At 39.7% G+C, this 19389-nt stretch overlaps 2 protein-coding genes across 2 annotated transcripts in view; one reads left to right on the top strand and one right to left on the bottom strand.

Annotated features, from left to right (window-relative positions):
• wwox (WW domain containing oxidoreductase) overlaps nt 1–520 on the bottom strand; it is a 152883-nt gene extending 152363 nt beyond the window's left edge. The window contains 1 exon segment of the mRNA XM_034686547.1: nt 283–520. Within this exon segment, the coding sequence (XP_034542438.1) occupies nt 283–389 (107 nt within the window). The 5' untranslated portion in view covers nt 390–520.
• Nucleotides 521–4351: 3831 nt separating this feature from the next.
• The window catches only part of LOC117814348 (nuclear factor of activated T-cells 5-like), a 28646-nt gene continuing 13608 nt past the window's right edge, over nt 4352–19389 (top strand). The window contains 4 exon segments of the mRNA XM_034685625.1: nt 4352–4673; nt 13737–13865; nt 17848–18466; nt 18634–18817. Coding sequence (XP_034541516.1) covers nt 4601–4673; nt 13737–13865; nt 17848–18466; nt 18634–18817 — 1005 coding nt within the window. The 5' untranslated portion in view covers nt 4352–4600.

The following is a 19389-nucleotide window of genomic DNA, read 5'->3' as shown; positions in this document are numbered from 1 at the left end:
ATGACAGTAATACCATGTTTCCAGTCTTTTCAAGTCATTTATTACACATCTCTCTCAAGCAATAATTTCCATTACACTTTTAATATTCTCTCTGGACACTTCATGCCAGGGATTAAGATATCACAGCTTATCTAAACAGGTGCAGCTAGCAAGCGGTGCTAACACCTGGGTAAAAACAATAATAGCATCTTCTGGCTGTAGATTGTGTAAAGGTAACCTTCTTGAAATTACAGACATTTGGATTTTTAAATGTCACGTTAAGTAGAGTGAAATTGTGCTTACCTTGCATAGTAGACCCAACCATCTTTCGTTGATCTCTCTTCCCATCCGGGAGGTAGCTCGTCTTCACTGTCAGTATCATCCATACCTGCGTATTTTAGAGCTGCCATGACTCAGGTTTTTCGGGTAAAATATGGGTAAAACAGACTACCAGAGAGCAATATCTGCTCTAAAGAATGACTGCAACTGCCAAACCAGAGGAGAGCCAAGAGCGCGTTCACCGGCACTTCCGCAACAACACTATGACGAGTCCCGCATTGCCTTTTGGGAAATTGAGGCTCAGTCGACGTACACCAAACACGGTCAGGTCTTAGTGAAACGTAAATTTTGTTATTTCATTTATTGTTTTCAAATCATAATTAAATGTCCAACTTCGTTTTTAATGTTATGGATATACTTCACATGATGAAAGGTATTTTAAACCATTCTCTTAACCCATAAGGCCAACTACCAACTCCCCACTAAAAATGATGACCACAAGTTTATTAACAAATTAGCCAATCAACAGGGCGTGTACAGTCATTTAATCCCTCAAATTGAAAGTGACAAACAAGATATATTTTTTCAGACTTCAGTGAAAGGTATTTTGACCTTTGACAAAAAGGCCAGGCAAAAATAATAAGATATGCAATGGATGAATTTCATTTTGTCGCATTTCACAGGGCTTAAGGCATATTGCCTGTCATGAGACACTTGATAAGTTATTTTAAAATGTCTGTCCTGTCCAGATCATGGAAAAAAAGGCCACATCGTGTATGTTACCTTGTTTAAACATACATATTTTTCTTTGCACACACAATGTGTGTGAGTAATATCTTCATACATGACAGTGCTTGTAAAGGAAAACGTTGTAATATGAAGGGCCAGTTTACCCTGGTCCTTTGTACTTCTGCTTATATCCTTTCTGTGCTTCAAAGGTTGGTACTTACCCCCTCATTTACTGTCAAGAGTGGAAGCATTGTTATTTACTCAGAGAGTTGCTGCTCTGCACTCCCACTGCCACTTTCTTGACTTCCACTTGTGCCACTCCTGTTTGCTATAAGTGTAGTGATTCAAGTACTCCTTTAAGTGAGAAGAAACAGACTTGAAAAAAGATTATGGTTTGTCTTTCAGGGAAAGGGATGTGAGTAACCCTTGACTATGCTCTCTTTACTCCCCAAAATGTAGAGCAGTATTTGAGCAGCCGATGAACCAAAGCATGCAAATCTCCTGTTGTCTAGAGGACCTCACTGTAACGGCACAGTGAAGAATGTATGATGATGTTTCAACACCACTGTCTAAAGTTGGATCCAGAAGCTTAATAAGGCCCCCTGTTTCAAGAAGGAAGCAATATGGGGGTGATTGATGTGGGGCAAGGCAGAGCTATCTCAAAGTTGGTGATATGTTTGCACATGTGCAAACAGACAGCTGAAGCTGAAATCTATTCAATTATGTTCTAATATATAACACAGGTATACTTCATTTGAAAGCATCAGTCTGGCTGTTCTCTCAGTTCAGAGTGGCCTCTGCCAATAGTTGTTTACATGAAAGCCTGACAAACCACATTTTTGAGATCTCACCTGATACTGGATTAAGCAGATAAAGCACCATGGTTGGCTTTCTGGTGAATTTCTAAGCTGTAGTTGAAAATTAGTTCTATAAGTTTATTGTTAACCTGTTGTTCACCATTATGTCAAAAAAGACACTAAAATGTTTTCTTTTCTCAATACTCAACTTTCTAAAGAATGATGAACATTATTAAGGTTGACTTATTCAAGTGTTGACGTCCACCTGCTAAGCTCGATGCCTTGCTACATGTGCTGCATATAATAATGAAAATATTGTAAACATTGGAGACAGTTCACCTGGACACAATACACAATGACCCTGATTTTAAATTGAAATGAAAAATGTAGGTTTATTCATTTTGTTTCTAAAATAACTAAATAGATTTTGAAAGTCAAGTAAAATTGCCATAATACTGAACTCTGAACTCTTCATGTGTAAATAATTTAGAGGGTCTCTCTTAGGCCCCCCTCAGCCCTAAGCCCTAAATGCATAAAATGATTCACATTCTAGGCAGGGGGCCTCCCCTGCACATCTATTCTTTGGCTTCTGCACTCTGTGGTCCAGACCATGCTTTGGAATTACCATACTGTAATGGAAAGAAGATACACATGAGCAAGTAGTTACTATATAGCAGCACATGGTATGTTGGAAGGAAGCAGGGACAGTTAGTGGAAAGTACTTGTTTGAATCCCTGTGTAGAGCGGGTAGGCCTACAGAAAAGGTACTTGGATTACATATAAACTGATTCATTTTGGCAAGTACACTTATTTCATGTAATCTGATTTATTTCAGAAATGTGATGTCATTACATGAAATAGTTTTTCTTTTGGAAAAGTTCTGTGCTAGTGTCTTCAGCTGTCCTATCCAATATAGGCAAAATACCCAAAATACAACTTTAAAAAAAAGAAAATACTTTGAAAATAATTTTGTTATGTTCCACTTGTACGGAATTCCAATGTTGCTCCATTTATACTACTTTTTATGTTTGTGAGTGTCTTTATGATTACATCAGGTTATGCTATTAACTCGATTAGTAGACACTGCATATTCAGAGACTTTAGCAAGTGTGATAACAAGATTTTTATGGCAATAGGTGGTAGAGTGTGACATTTCAATGAAACAATTTTGGAAAATCTCATGGTTTTAAATTTAATTTAGTGTAGCTTCAATTTTCTTATGCCTTTATGCGATACATTCTGAATGCTTTAGGAGGATGTAGCTTTACTAATTCTCCTTCAAATATGTAAGCTTTTTCTTCCTATAAAGTTATCTGATTACTTTGGAATAAGAACTCTGGTACATGAGATCTGATTATTTTGTAAATAAGTAATCTGATTAACAAAACATTTCACCTATATCCACAATTTTCATTAATAGGGCCACCTCCTTTTATAGATAGCCCACTTTACTAATATTTGCCTTCTTTTGTTCGTGATTTTGAGACACCTGAGACTGTTAAGCCATCTGTTCATTTCATTGCATCAGAAATAGGGCGTACTTCTCTATACCTTCCTGTTAATGTGTGAAATGGTTGGTGTAAAAATAACAGTAGGCCTACTCAGGTGTTGCTGAGAAATGTCACGCTTTCACTCTTATCATTATTGATCGCCTTTTCTCAGAATGTTGAACAAGTTGCAGGTCTTGGAAGGTTTTAATTGATGATAAGCAGTGGTGGACAGTAACAGAGTAAATTTACTTGAGTACTGTACTTAAGTACATGTTTGGAGTATCTGTACTTTACTTGAGTGTTATTTTTGGGGGGAATTTATTACTTTTACTCCACTACATCCACTTTACTCCACTACATTTAGAGGTGGTAATGATGGCTATAACTCTCCACCTGAGCACCCATGGCCATATCTTCAGCCCATGTTAGAGGTTTTTAAAATGAACAATGGTACATAGCGTTTGAAATGTTCTCCGTTTCCCACTCTGCTCAAACATACAAAAATTCACTGTCCAACCTGAGAAAGCGTGTTGAGCTATGTAGCATTTGTTTCATTCCAGATAAAAAAATCTAACTAAGTTGTCTGTGCTTGGAGTAACTTAGTTGCTGTTTTTATTCCATGGTATAGTTTTTAGAGATTTCAAGTAAAGGTTTCTAAATAAACAGAATGTAACAGAATGTACTCCTATGCAGTCTTGACTGCACTTATGTATTTTGAAAATACAATGTTTGGAGATTTTTTAAGAAGTACTTTGAATACTTAAGTATTTTTAAAAGCAAGTACTCCAGTACTTTAACTCAAGTAATGATTTGACAGAGCAACTTTCACTTGCATTGGAGTAATATTTGACATGGAGTATCTATACTTTGGCTTAAGTAATGATGCTGTGTACTTTGTCCACCACTGATCATAAGCTCAATGGATATAAGGTAACGAACGCCATACCTTTCTCGTTACTACCTCATAACTGTAGACTTCTCGCTCCCCGGTATTTCACCCCGGCCAGCGCGCATGCCCCTGGGCTGTAGAAAGGGGCGGGGCTAGGAGGTGGGCCGACCAACTGTAGGCAGCAAGTGTGTGTTTGTGTGTGTTCGTCTCAACGTAGCACGAAATGTGTCTCCTCTCAGCAAAGGCACACACTGACGGGAGATGTGCTAGTTAACGGTTTTTTTATGATACTGAAAGTTCTGTTTTGTCTTCCTAAGACTGTCTGGATTGTACACCCTGTATATTAAAACATTCCGCTTGTAAAACGCAATATTTATTGGCCGTTTTCGCTTCTTCTGAAGAGTGTCCGCGTCCCCTCCCCTCGATGAAGCGCTGCGATGCCCTCTGATTTTGTATCCCTCCTTAGCTCGGATCTCGACCTCAATTCCCCCAAATCTCTATACTCAAAAGGTAAGATTGCACTGGGTAAGGGTTACTATCACCACACTTGTGCGTTTGACTATGGTTTAATGAGAAGCAGTATGAATGTCTAAGCTAATAGCCTATGTTAAGCTGCTAGCTAGCAGTAGTTAGCTTCTTTTCTGCTGTTAGCCAGCCTAGCTAGCTTAGTTAGTTAGCCTCAGTTGGCTTGTGCATTGGCGAGTACCTGGTTGGTTAGCTGTCCATGTCACATGCGTGTGAGACCTACATACGCTTGGTTGCTTTAGTAATCACGATTCAAGAGATTATACCTATGTTATTAGATATGTCATTAATTTGTGGGCTAATGCTTAGGGTTGTGTTAGGTACAGACTATTTACCAGCTTGTCATAGCTATGTGAGGTCCAGCTCCCACATTGTTCAGAGGTTTAGCCAACCATAGTCTTGATCGGATTCTAACGCATGTACATGTGCATACCTGCTATCATCGCAAGGAAAGGATGAAACATAAAGAACGTGTGTGATGTTTTGTTTATCCTCACTACTCAGTTGTATAGAGGGACCGTTACTTTGTTGTTGTTTTCTTTGAGGAGCTATGCCAGAGTTTTCCTCCTCACCCACTCATGTTTCATGTAAAGAATGCATTTTATTGCTGGCACCTCAATGCTCAGGGATGGAGTTACCCCTGTCAGGGAAAGGGGTCACTGGCGCTGGGGCTACTAGTGCCAAAATGTATCCCATCAGCAGTAGGCTTTGGACACGTGTCAGCCAACTGTTATTATTAGGAGGGCGTTTCTGCTTCTTCTAGGAACTACTATAATAATTCCTTTGATAGTCAGCTACAGTAGTGGATTTGTCTAGGCTCTCATCAGCAATCAGTCTGTAGTTTAATTCTCTAGCTGTTTACAACTCTCTAGTTGGAGTATGAAATGAATGAGAATCTACTAGTCAACACTAGCAGTAAATGTCCTGCTTCTTATTCATGAACCAGCTCTATATGTTTATGTCAAGCGGCAATGTTTGAACATAATTTCTTATTTCCATAAATTAATCTAACATATCTCTGTAACCTGCATTTGAGCCATGGTAAAATGTTAAATGAGACAGGCAGAAAACTACAAGGTGCAAGGCTAACAACAGTCATATATTTATTATTTTAAACCCATCCTCTGGTCTAAAAAATATGAGTCCAATGGGGAAGTGCTAAACACTGCAGTTCATCGAGGATCCGCTTGAGGCTGGCTCCAGAAGTACCGGAAACCACATACACACCAATTCAAAAAAGCTGATCTTTACAGCAGAAATAAACATGTTTACAGCCTGGTACAAAAGACAAGTGTTGTCTGGATAGCTAATTTCTCGATCGGCACACACTGCACGGGGGGTGAATTTTTATCTAACGCGGCAATTTCAAAGATATTGAGATTACGAGTCTTCCAATGAGAGGCACAGCTGACTTGATTGACTGGTGGGAACACTGTAGCTGTTGGCTAAGAGGCTCAAAGCCCGCCTCTTTGCGTCGCAATCACTCGACGGCAGCAATATGGCTGCTGCCGACGATTGGCCTCAAAACAGCGCTTCAGAAACAGGTGGACGACGTCACGGATACTACGTCTATATTTGATACAGTCTATGGTTTATGTGGACTAATTTTGAAGTTACCTAAAACGCATGCTCTGTTCTCTTGGTCATTAATGTAGTCCACACTTTGTTCAGTTGTGGTTAACAAACAGCTTTCAGTATGAGTGCAATCTTAACCAGCCCACTGTAGGTCTGCCTGCTGGCCACACATCTGCCCGGCTGCTATGTTTAGGAAGCTCATGGGCTAGCAGAAAGTGTTGCTCTGTGACCCTGAAATGCTCAGTTGAGTCTGCCATATGGTCACACTGTATCACATGATGCCAGTTTATTTATATCTCAGTCACCCAAGTGTATGCTCAAGTTGGGGTCAAGGTAGTAGACACGCACATTAAAGATCCAGAGGGAGATGTACAGTCTATCACAGTGTATGGAGGTGAAGGGTTCAGCAGTCAAAGTTACATGTTGGCCTACATGGTCTGTGGTTGTGGTTTTCTGTCCCAAACTGAAAAATAATGTGGCCACCTACAGGAGCCTAATCTCACTTTATAGTAGTAATAAAAATACGGTAGTAGCCATATATGTGCCTGGTGGTTTCATTAGCCCACTATCTATATTCAAAGGATTTCTAGAATGAATAAGTCTTCCAACTCCCCTACTGAAACACATTACTTTTATTTGATGTGTGAATATCACAAAGAAGGTGGCTCTGCAGTTGCTGTTATGTTGCTCAGAATATAGTTTGAAATGTTGAACACTTGAAAACTTCTTTTGCAAAGTGATGTAACTGTATGGCTGTGGATGTCATGATCCTGTTCAGCTTTTATCCAGGCTGCAATACTGTCACTACTAAAAGACCTCTACTGCATCTCTTTTATTCACACTTTTCCCGGCTGTTCTGCAACATTCACTGTCGCATACGTGTTAACATAAATCAGAAGAACTAGTCTGGCTAAGGTTGTCTTCTTGGCATAATCAGTATTTTCCCTTTCCAGTCTCTAGCAGACACTCCATGTGATTTTGTTTTCGTTTTACTGCAGAAATATTTTATCTCTGAATGACACAGCTGCTATAATAATAATATCGTCCTCCTCTCTTTGGAAGTTTTCATTAAGGATTGATAGAACAATCTCACAAGAGATGGTAGATTGAAATCTTACATCTTCAATCTATTAGTTTGAGGAACTTGAGCCGAGACATCAGTTTGTGCTGTTGGATTCAATCGTATGAGACTACAGCTGAGATTTGATGTCCATTTTTAACCTACTCATCACATATGAAACTCTTACCTCCATAAAAGTGGTGTTAAAAAAAGATGTGTGACAGATATAAAGAGGATAAATAAAGGTAAAACAGCTCGTCAGAAAATGTTGGTGATCTAATCCCTTTAGAGAGAGCAGGGCTTGTTCTAAGAGAACATGTATAAGGGTTCTAAGGGTATCATATTGTTGTATTCATTCATTAGCCTCTGTTTAACATCAATCACATGAGAGGAATGAAAGGGGAAGTCCTTCCTAGAAATAATCAATTTGAAAGCGTGCTGCTTATAACTTCTATTGACAAATGCATGTGGTGTCTGTGTGTTGCGTTTGTTTAGTCATTACACTTTGGTCAGCTGTTTCAGTGGTTGATGCCAGGTTAAATATCAAAAGGCTCGTTTTTTAATATGGTTATATTACATGTGGTGTGTGTCTGTATTTTTAAGGGAATAAACTAAATGTACATGGTAGAATCTGGGTTAGTAGTTAAAGCTACGAATCTGGTTTATTGATGATTGATTTCCATAAGCTGTCTGTACAGTGCGCCTGTCACTGCAGGTACATTCAAGGACTGTCGGAAATGTGCAATACAGTCCTTTCATGGCATTTTTCTGTGAATCAAGAGAATCAAAATACAGTCAGAGTGGTCACATCATGAATGTTTTCTTTTGAACTTTTTGTAGGGACAGGCGGAATTATTTAACGTAAGATATTACCAAAGCAAAAATGTTAAAGGAGTGAAATGTTGACGATTATAACACTTGGTATAACCCTGTTACCAATATCTGATCGACTGCATGAATTATTTAAAGAGTGAAGATGTTTCGGCAGAAATCAAAGACTAAAATGTTTTGAGTTTCCGCCAACTAAAACTAGACTAAAACTATAAAGGGATGAAAAGACTAAAATGTGACTAAAACTAACAGGCAGCTATTTCTCACTGAAATAATTCAGTTTCAAGGTAAACAGAGAGATGTTGTGAAAGTGGCCCAAAATGGCTTTCTATGTGGTTAGAGTGCAGAGTAGCTCCTTTGTCAGTCTACTGGCTTGAGCATACAGTTATGTGTTGAAGAGTGTCATCAAAGCAGCCGTTATTGGGCAGTGAGATACATTCCTGGTAAGCATATTCCTGCAGAAAGAAAGTATCGCCCGTATGAGCTGTCTTTTCATCTGTCATCCCTCTGTCTTAGCCCAAAGCCAGCTGCAAAGAAAAAAATTGACTAATGGCCTTGCCATTTGGCAAAATGTGTAAGGCATGTGTAATATGAGCTGTGCATAACTATGAGATGAGGTAATTCAATTGTTCTAAGAGTAGGTTAAAGTCAGTCTGCCCCCTGCCTGGCTAGTGAGTAGCAGGCTTCTATTACTGGCCTACAAGCTTGTAGAGTTGTGCCCATACACTTATACATTTGTATGAACATATTTTTACAAAACAAATTTGTATTTACCAAATATAATCAGTGTCCAGTATTTATTTGAGAAAAATTGGAAGTGAAACTGATTTCTTCTTTCAACTTAGCTCTGTCATTGAAATGTGTTCTATACTCTAGAGCAGAGGTTCCCAAACTTTTCGGCCCGCGACCCCAAAAATATAAGTGCCAAAGACTCACAACCCCCACTGTCCCTCAAGGAGATTAAAAGTTGCTTCATACTTCATTTAGTTGGTCTCCTAAAACCTTGAGTCTTCTGGCAACAAAGACGGGCAGAAAACTAATTAAATGTTTTGTTCAGTATAGGTCAAATATGCTATTTTTAGATTACTTTACAAAAAAATAATAATTCTGGAAGACATCTCGCAACCCCCCCAACCAGTGGCTGGTAACCCTCCAGAGGGTCCCGACCCACACTTTGGGAAACCCTGCTCTAGAAAGCATGTTAGCAGAAGTATTGTTTTGGTACCAAACTCCAGTAGCCACACACCCACAGCACAGTTTGTGTACATACAGACACTGCTTTGCATACTGTTCACTCCTTGGGAAGTCCAGCGCATGAGTAAATTCAAAACACTCAATGAAATCCAGACAGGCATAAACAAATAAGTGAGTCAATGAGCAACAATGCATGTTACCAAATTTGTGTTTGCACCTACCTGCCTCTTATGTTCAAGATAATTGAAGTAAAAACATGAAATCTATTTAATATTATTCCATACTGCCACTATGAAATTAACCCAATCAAGCAGCTTTCATTCTTGGCTGACTGTAGATCATTTTGCCAGCAGACATTAATTCTATGTAACTTGTTATTGTGGACTTTATATTCTGATAAGCTGAAGTGCTCTGTTTCAAATTTGATCAGATATTCAAGTTAAGAGCAGGTGGGATGTGTTAAAGCAGCAGCACAGTTCAAATCTGTTGTTAAATGAATAAAAACATGAAAACAAAATGTACAGAGCAAGCTTCTGTGCTTGTGCTCAGTGACCTGCAACCACTCAGGGAGAGTGACTGACTTGTGCTCCTTCAGAGTCAGCGCAGTGACATAGTTTAATGCACCATTGACTCATTTGATCTGGTCATTGCATGGTCAGCCTGCCATTGGCTTTTTGACCCTCTTCCCAACCTGAGTCAGAAGACACTCATGCATTTCTTCCTTCTTCTTTTTTTGGCAGGAATATGTCATTGCCCCCCTGTTGCAAATGTAGTGTGAGTCTGTGAATGGGGATAGCCTCGGCCCATATGTGAACACTCTTTGTTGCATATGAATTTTTTCCAGTCAGGTGGATCACACATTCAGTAGAGACACATCATTCACACACCTCCTGTGTGAAAGGGGTAATAGTCAAGGCTGAGGTCATGTCGGGTTGGCAGTCAATCTGTTATACAGCTCTGCACAAAGACTTCTCTTCACAGCATGAACAAAGCACAACAGACACAGATGGATGGTTATATTGAGTATCATGCACACTTTGATATTTGTTTCTAGGTCATATGAAAGTTTATTGAAAACACTATTCTGTAGGGCACCTAGGTATGTAGAGATGTTCTGTTTGGTCTATTTTAAATGTTATGTAAATACACTGTTGTGTTTTATCTGGTTTAAAGGGACAGTTCACTCAACAATGACAGTATTTACAGATCTGGTCTTGAACTTTTTCAGAGCTACTTTCAGAACAGGACCTGTGAAGTCTTAACAACTCTGTTCTCTATATACGAAAATAAATATCCAGAGGATGATTTCTAATCTTATTATTGTGATGTTATACACAAAGCACGTGCTTTGCAGGCTGTATCTCCAATGCCAGCCTTCGTCTGAATGGTTTAAGTTTGTCTGTCTCTATGAACTGTAGTACTGTGTAGCTCTTCTTGGTCTGATCTGTGGTGACTTTGTGTTGTTGTCACTAGGTCAACAGCGTTGTTGACGTCACAGAAGTGCGAGATCATGTGTCAGTTTCAATGTTCTGCTGGTGCTAAGTCATAACCGAGTATCAGATGACAACTACACACGCTGAGTGCCGCCAATGCACAGCTGTATTATCCATGTCAGGGTGTTGATGGGTGCCTGTTTTTTAGCAACTGGACTACCTAATCAAGGGTTTATCTGCAATCAAATGGGGTTTACTTCAGTGAAGCTGCAGAGGTTGGTGATAGTTTCTAGGAATCATCCTGTTATCAAATATCAAGGAGCGTCTCTGTGGGTCTTCTTGCACTAAGCTCCTTGGAGGCTAATTTAATTGATCATAAGACAGTTGTTGTGTTTGTGTTGATAACAGATGCTATTATATGTGGAGAAAAACTTGACCGTGACTCTTGAGACACAGGTTGGATTTTAGTCTTATTTGGCTTTTACTAACCCGACCTTCCACCAACCAACATGAGTGAAATACTTTTTACATACAGCAAAACTGACAACTGATTGCAAGGTTAGCCACAACACTATACCCAACATGTCCCACAATAACAATAATATTATGTTACTGTGATTCTGCAATCATAGTAAATTGTGATACAATAGCATGTTGACTGTCACAATGCCAAGGACCATGTGCGCTCTCTCCAGATCTCTTGTGTTTGAATGTTGTCTTCTTTGCAATTCAGGTCAATTTGTGTTTTTACAGTGAAGCCAAAAACTTTTTTTCCACATCATGGACAAATACAATTTATTACATTGATACATCACCATATCCAACTAACTGAAGAACAAGAAATGTCCATAAATACACAGCACTTGGTGAATTTGTCATTTCTAGCTGAAGTTTAGTGGTAGACCGATATCAGTCTTTCAATGGACGATGCAGATAATTAGAAAGCAGGTTGGCCAATGGCCGATATATAATGCTGATATCATGTTGTTGTTTTTTTTACATTCGATAAAAAACAATTTAATGATAAAATCTGTTATTCTATGCACATTACAATCCAATACATCTTTTTCTTAGTAAGTGACATGTTTTAGACATAGACTGTGTAATTAATGGACGTAATATACGTGACGTCACCCATCTATTTCTGAAGTGCTGTTTTCATCGTAGGTGGTAGCCATATTGGAAAAGCTGAGGTAAAGGTAAAGAGGCGGGCTTTGAGCCTCCTCGCCAACAGCTACAGTGTTCTCACCTGTCAACAAGTCAGCTGTGCCTCTCATAATGGAAATCTTGTAATCTTAATATCTTCGAAACTGCCGCTTCATGAAAAAATTCACCCCCCTTAGGCTACAGTGTGTGCCGATTGAGAAACAAGCTATCCAGACTACACTCGCCTTTTGTACCAGGCTGTAAACATGTTTATTTCTGCTGTAAAGATCGTCATTTTTGAATTGGTGTGTATGTGGTTTCCGGTACTCCCAGAGCCAACCTCAAGGTACACTTAAAGCTGGGGTTGGTAGTCTCGGAGAACTAGCATGAACTTGAATGTAGCATTTCCTCATGACTCCGTCTAACCCCTCCCCTCCTCCCTCGGAGCTCCTTCAAAACGACGCCCCCACCACTCACATGCACGAGCGCTGCTGACTTGCGACCATATGATCGTGACTGATTAAAAAACGGTCTTCATCAAAACATTATCATAGTGAAAGTTAAAAACACAAACAAACATGGCTGCTGTTAGTACTCACAACTATCATGCTAGCATTATCCAGTTGTACTGGTGACACGATATCAGGAGAAAAGTTATAATACATGTAATACTGTAACAGCTCTACTGTTTGTTAAACGTGTTCAGTGTAGATGTTCTTAATTCCTACAGTGTTGACAGTCAGTGAAGGCATCAGGAGAGGTGTAGAGAGTGCGAGCGGGAGAGAGGAGAGACAAGAGGAGAAGTTCTTCATTCATTCAAACATTGATTGTTGCTTTGTTGGTTGACGTGGTTACTGCCGACAGTGACCGGTTAGTAAAGCTCAACGTGTTCACGAATCAGCTCGTCATCACTACAGCGTCCGGACGGACGCTACAATACATATACATTTTCTGTAGGACTTACTGAACGTCATTAATTCTTCTGCTTGTCAGAGCCCCCGATGTGAGAGCTTTTTAGACTCTGATCCGGACTACAGTCCTGAGCAAAGCACCTCATCGGGTCAGAGGGGACAGGCCCGAGGTCGAGCGAGAGGGGCAGTGAGTAGAGTCAGGGGAAGCAGAGGCAGGAGACGGGGACTCGGAGTACACGCCGGGGAAATGAACGTGCAGGAGGCGGGCAGAATGGCAGGACGGGATTTGAATGGTTTAAAATTTTGGCACCCAAAAAACGGTGATTGGTTGGTGTTTTCCCAGGTTTACTCCGGCTGTTGATAGCAACTTTTTTTCGCTCTTTTTTAAGAACACATTATGTATTGATTGCCATCAGGACATACAAATCATTTTAACCAGTATAACAAAAAGTGGATCTAAATCTGATTACCAACCCCAGCTTTAAGAAACTGCAGTTTTTAACACTTCCGTATTGGCTTAAATTCTCACAGCAGTAGTTTTCTGCTTGGTTTGAGATGGAAAAATACACATGGTTTTGCTCTAGATTTTATAACCTAAATGATATTTCTGTCAGAAGCAATATTAAACTGCTTTATCTGTCCATCATAACATAATTTATGCTACACTAGCCAATAACTCTTCTAGATTTGATGTGCTGTCATTTATTATTGAAAGTCATGCTTGGTCTTTCAGTGGTTTGAATTGTGAAAGCAGCATCAAAAGATACCTCAACTAAAGTAGATCATGTAGATCAAGATTTCCACTTGTCCGATGTGGAAAACCTTTTCTGTGTACTTGATGTTGTAATTGTGTTTTTACAGGTCCTAATGTATGCCTCCTGTTTATCCTTCCTGACAGAGTCGGTATATGACCTCCTCCCTAAAGAGCTCCAGCTCCAGCCGCCGTCCACCCAGACAGACCCGCCCGCCATGAGCCAGACAAGTGGGGGAGAGGCCGGACCTCCCCCCTCTGCAGCCTTGGCCTCAGGTGAGCTACCTGCTCAGTTATGAAAACCATGATCTGGGATCAGTTTCACTTTGCCAAACTATTCCCCAAGACAGTAGGGGTGAAGAAAAACAATATGGCCTTGTATCAGTGTCTAGGGGCAACTGCACCCACTCACTAGACAATGAGTGTTTGTGAATGTTGTAAACTAAACAGACCAGTACATTTAAAACATTTAAGCTAAACTATATGTTAATACTCCTGATGGTAAAAGACACAGTCCTGTAAGTCTTAAGGTCTATAGGGGTTACCATAAGACTAGTGGTTATTACTTTGGGTTGAAGGTGTGATAACTTGTACATTTGGACTTAAGCTATGTTTTAACACATTTAAGGGTTGCCAATTCTTCCATTGTGGTTCTGTATTAAAGAAAACCGCCAATTATTGAATATCTGCTGTCTCATCTTTTCAGTTTTTCCTGTCTCTTGGCTCGCTTGACTCTGTCTGTGTTTGATGACCATGTTGGCTTCTTTAAGATGGTTGTGTGACATTGTTTCTATAATCCTAGCAGCACAAAAGAAAGACAATTTGCTTGCTTAGATTTCATGTGTTGGTAATTTGATACCAAGACAAACAGCAACTTCAGTAACATCTTAGCCATTTTAACAATACACTTTATAGAACTCACTAACTGTAAAGAAACATATTTGGAAACAGTTAAGTTACTGTAGCTTTAGAGGCACTTCCATACTCAGTTAATATCCTGCTAATCTAGTGATTATAATCTAAGAATGTTAAGGCTTTGATGGTTTAATAGCAGAGCTGGGCACATGTTTGTTAATCTGTTAATCCTTATCAGCGTTACCATTTATTAACTTTTACCGTGGACATCAGTTCGGAAAACAATCACGGAAAACCTCTAACTTCCATTAGAATTGTTTTTTTTTCTTCATAAATTAAAACTCAGAAACATAGCGCTGTGGCAGTAGACATCTATGCGGAGGTGGGGAGTAGTCTGTATCGGTCGCCAACAACTTGGCTCCAAGACCTGGCTCTTGAAGAGTTCTTGCTGAGCCAAATGATGTGGATCACTAGAAAGAGTTGTTTACTTTAGAGAGAAGGATCCCTGCTCTTACATAATCAAATAGATTGCAGGCAACCTGAGAAAGATTTGATGGCCTTTGTAAATTTGAAGTAATCCGACGATCTTATAGAATGGAATATATTATTATTGTCTCTTACTGGACTTTGATCGTGGGGACCTTTCTGTTGCAGCAGGACTTGGGGTGGATGTCAGACTTTCAAGAAGTTTTAATGTTAATGTTAACTTCTGTTAATTTGAGTAGAATGAAAGGATTAACTGTTATCAAAGTTAACATCTGAGTTAATGGATTAGCGGTTAACAGAATACAATTTTTAATGACCTGTGCTCAACTCTGTTTAATAATCATCACAGTTCCATTTTGCTGGAAAGCTTTACTCTGATTAGCAGCTCCAAGTAAAGTTGAGTTTACATTAACAGCATGCTAACATAGCTTGTTCCTCCCATTTCACTCATTTTTTTTCTGCGGCACTTTTCACTGTGATGCTTGTGCTTAATGCTTTATTTCACGTGGCTTTTAAGACAGTAAAAATATGTTTGGGTAGGTCAGCTTTATTTACCAGGTCAGTTAACAAGTAACTTGAACTGCTAATCCAGACACTGTCCTTTAGCTTTCAAGCAGTCATCTCAGACATCCCTCACGTTATGAAAATAAATTGTGTTTCAGTGTCTGAATCTGTTTAAGCACATTGGATTTAGATCATCTCTTTAAAATTGTCATTGAAGTATGTTTTTTCTTGAAGCAGCTACACTGAACTTTCACTTTGAGTTGATTTTGGTGCTTCCCCTTTACAATGCAACGCACAGATGCAATGTATTTTCATATTTTTATCCTTTAAACATAGTGGCTAAAGCTTGAGCTAGCTTAATTTTAGCCGGAATTATAAACTATTATATTTCAAGAAAACCACATCTTGTCCTTTATTTCATTGATAGCATAAACTCAACTCAACTTTATTTATATAGCACCTTTCATACATAAAAACATGCAGCCCAAAGTGATTCACAGAATAACAGAGAGACAGAAAACAACAGCAATGGTAAAATTATAAAAGGCAGGATTATAAATAAAATACTTAAAATAAAATAAAATCAGTAAAATTAATAAAATAAGTAATAGTGGAAAGAACAGTTCAAAATAAGGTAGCGTTAACAAGATCAGATGAACACAAGAAATGAATAGATAAATAAATAATTATTTTTTATAGATAAGATAAATAAATGTTAAAACAATGATTAAAATAATAATACAAATAATAAAGAATAAACCAAATCTGTATGTCCAAGAAGAAGGGAGACAATTCAGGATCTGTTTTCAGTCCATCAATAAAAACATCCTTTCAAACGAGGCAGTTCTCTTAAGTTGTTAAACTGACCCAGGCGGAGAGGTGTTTATGCTCATGCTCTATTGCTATCTCTCAACTTTTTTTGTTTTTGGGTCTTTTTGTCTATCTACACTCCTGTGCCCCAGTTTTAGCCACATCATTAATGTTCCTTTTGGGGTCAAAGGGTCAAAATGAAAACATAGGGTCTCCCGCCAGCATTTTGTACTTTGATTGATCAGATTTTAAGATAAAGACTGGTGTTTGGATAGGATCAAGAATTACTTTATAGAAATATAGAAATATAGAAATACGCAATCTCCTGCTGATGGTCAGACAAATAGATTGAACCAATTTGATAAGTAAACACTGCACCTGTTTTAAATCACATGACACGTGCCCACAACAGAACGTGTCCATGCACGTATGCTGTTCAAACACACACATGCAGTTGTCAGCCCTTTAATAACAAGAGGTTACACACATCCATGTTCCTAGCATCTAGCGTTCTAGACATCCAGCTTGCATTCTCCGTAAATACAAAGGGTTTGTCTCTTCGTGAAAGAGTGAAGTTGCCCCTAACAAATTTCTAACTAAATGAGGAACAGGATCTGATCTTGGATCATGGTTCAGGGAAGCCATCATCATGTTTAACTGAGAAGAATTCTAGTCTTGAGTTTCATCTTCTTAGAGAGCAACCTTACAGGTCGACATTTATGCTGGAGAGTGCTTTTTGTCAATGCTACAATTTAACTATAATGTCTGACCCAGCTGGCCCCAAGCAGTGCAGATCAAAAGCATGACTACTGTAATGCCCTCCAGATCATCATTAACCAAATACCCTGCTTCAAAATGTCTATAAATGATCAACTTCAAAAGTTACCCCTTCCTTCAGTGTTTGAATCCATCCAATTTACTTATTGACAGAAGTTGAATCTTGAATGATCAGCTCTCTTGTTGCTCATTGGCTGTCTCGTTTTTATTGCAGGAAGTTCCCTCTGAGGCAGGGAGTGTCTGCATATAAAATGGTCTGCAGTTCACTGCTCCATAGGTCAGAGGCTTGTTTATTCTGTCTCCATGGCTACGCTCAGTCCCAACCAAATCTTCCAATTGGCATGCGCAAACTACTGTTTTACTACTGAATGCACATTGCACAAACTGTACTGTAACCCTGGCAAATTTGATTTGGCGCCACATTACCAGCTTGCAAATTTGGCTGTAAAAGAAAGTTTGACCAGATTTTGTTCTGTTTCTTTCTGGCAATGTGTATGTTCCAATTTGTAGCTTGCTTTTGTTTTTGTAAACAAAGCATGTCAGTTTTGTCACATTGATTTTAATTGAGAAAGGATATATAGGAATCAAAAGATTGTGGGACCTGAAGTACCCTTCTCAACTTTAACTTCAGAATATTTAATCAATGCTTGACAGCTCTTGCATGCACAGTGAGAGCATATAACCCACAACAGTATGTTGAAATTAGAGTTGGGAAGAGGGGAAATCAATACAAATCATGCACAAATTCAGCTGCTTGAATGGGACTGCTAGCCTGCATTGTGCTGAACATCTGTGCTAACTTCTTTATCTGTATATAATACCACAGATGCCACCTCCACCTCCAGCCCCTCTGCCTCCTCCCTGGCCATGGGAGCCCCAGCCACTGGCTCCTCTACCTCATCCTCAGACCATCTCAAGGTTTCCCAGCATCTCCACTCCTCCGGATTGGATGGAGCTGGAGCTTCAGAGATGCAAGGTATGGAGGGTGCTGCATCTGCCCCCAGCAGAGGCAACAGTGGCGCAAACACTGCAGCAGGGGACTTGGGGTCAGGAGTGTTGCCAGGGCTAGGAGTGCAGCAGCCTCAGAATACCCCATCGAAACGGAGGCCTGTGTTGAGCATATCCCCACCACCTGAAGACCTTTTCGATGACAGCCAGATGTCTTGCCAAGAGGAGCCTACAGTATCCGCTCCAACAGGACCAGACTCAGAGCACAGCAGCAGTATATGGGCTGATGATTCCCTCTCGAACTTCAGCTTGATCAGCTCCATCTCCTACAATGACAACACAGAGGTGCCACGCAAGTCTAGAAAGCGCACTCCACGCCAGCGGCCTGGCCCTAAGCCGGCTAATCCAGAGGACAGCATGGATGTGTTTGATGCTGACAGTGCCAAGGCCCCTCACTTCGTCCTGTCCCAGCTGAGCACAGACAAGACTGGTCCCAGGTGGGGTCATGGTTATATGATTCAGATTCTGTCTGCATAAACTCAGACGATCTTTGTCCCTTTGTTTTCTTTAGTACAGTAAAGCTCATATACTTAAGTTCTGCCTGCGTTGATTTAACTTCTGGAAGTTGTATTAATGTCATTGTGGAATTTTTGTCTCTCTGCAGCACTCTTGAGTCTGGAACTGTAGCGAAGAGTGGGTCACTGTCTACTCACTTCCCCCAAAGGGGTGATGGGAAGGAGCTTAAGATCCTGGTGCAGCCAGAGACCCAGCACAGAGCACGCTATCTGACCGAGGGCAGCAGGGGGTCTGTCAAGGACCGCACACAACAGGGATTCCCTACTGTCAAGGTTTGGCAAAGAACACCACCTGCCCGTGCCTACAACACTATGAATATTTAAACCCATGTTCAAATTGACCAGCAAGACCAAAATCACACAGGACAAAAAGTCTGAAGAATTCCCATGCTAGTTTAGACACACCAGAAGGTTTCACTAATACCCTTAAGCATGTGAGCTATTTCTAAAAGCCTTAGTATACACTGGGTAACCCGCTATACTGAGCACGGTTCAGTTTTTTCAACAAAACCAAATGTTCAGAGGATAAACCATTGAAAACAAGATCATCTTCAAGATTTATCACCTGGCACTAATGTATTTATGGAGGGAAGGAAATGAATAATGCCTGCACTGAATTCCTTAATAGTACTCTTAACTCCTCGCTGCCTCACTGAGACTGCTAAGTGGCGAGGAAATTAAGCTGTGCTTGTTTTTATTTGCAACATTTTGTGTGCCTTTTTGATAACTTAGAAATTCCTCTGTGAGTGAACTGTGAATCATCTTCAATCTTCATCAATCTTCAGTTTGTATTCATACAGCGCCAGTTCCTAAAAAAAATTATCTCAGTAAACTTAAAGTAAAAG

This window comes from Notolabrus celidotus, chromosome 6, assembly GCF_009762535.1.
Source record: "Notolabrus celidotus isolate fNotCel1 chromosome 6, fNotCel1.pri, whole genome shotgun sequence".
NCBI lineage: Eukaryota > Metazoa > Chordata > Actinopteri > Labriformes > Labridae > Notolabrus > Notolabrus celidotus.
Note: the sequence above shows the minus strand (reverse complement) of the source record. Positions and strands in the feature narration are given on the sequence as shown.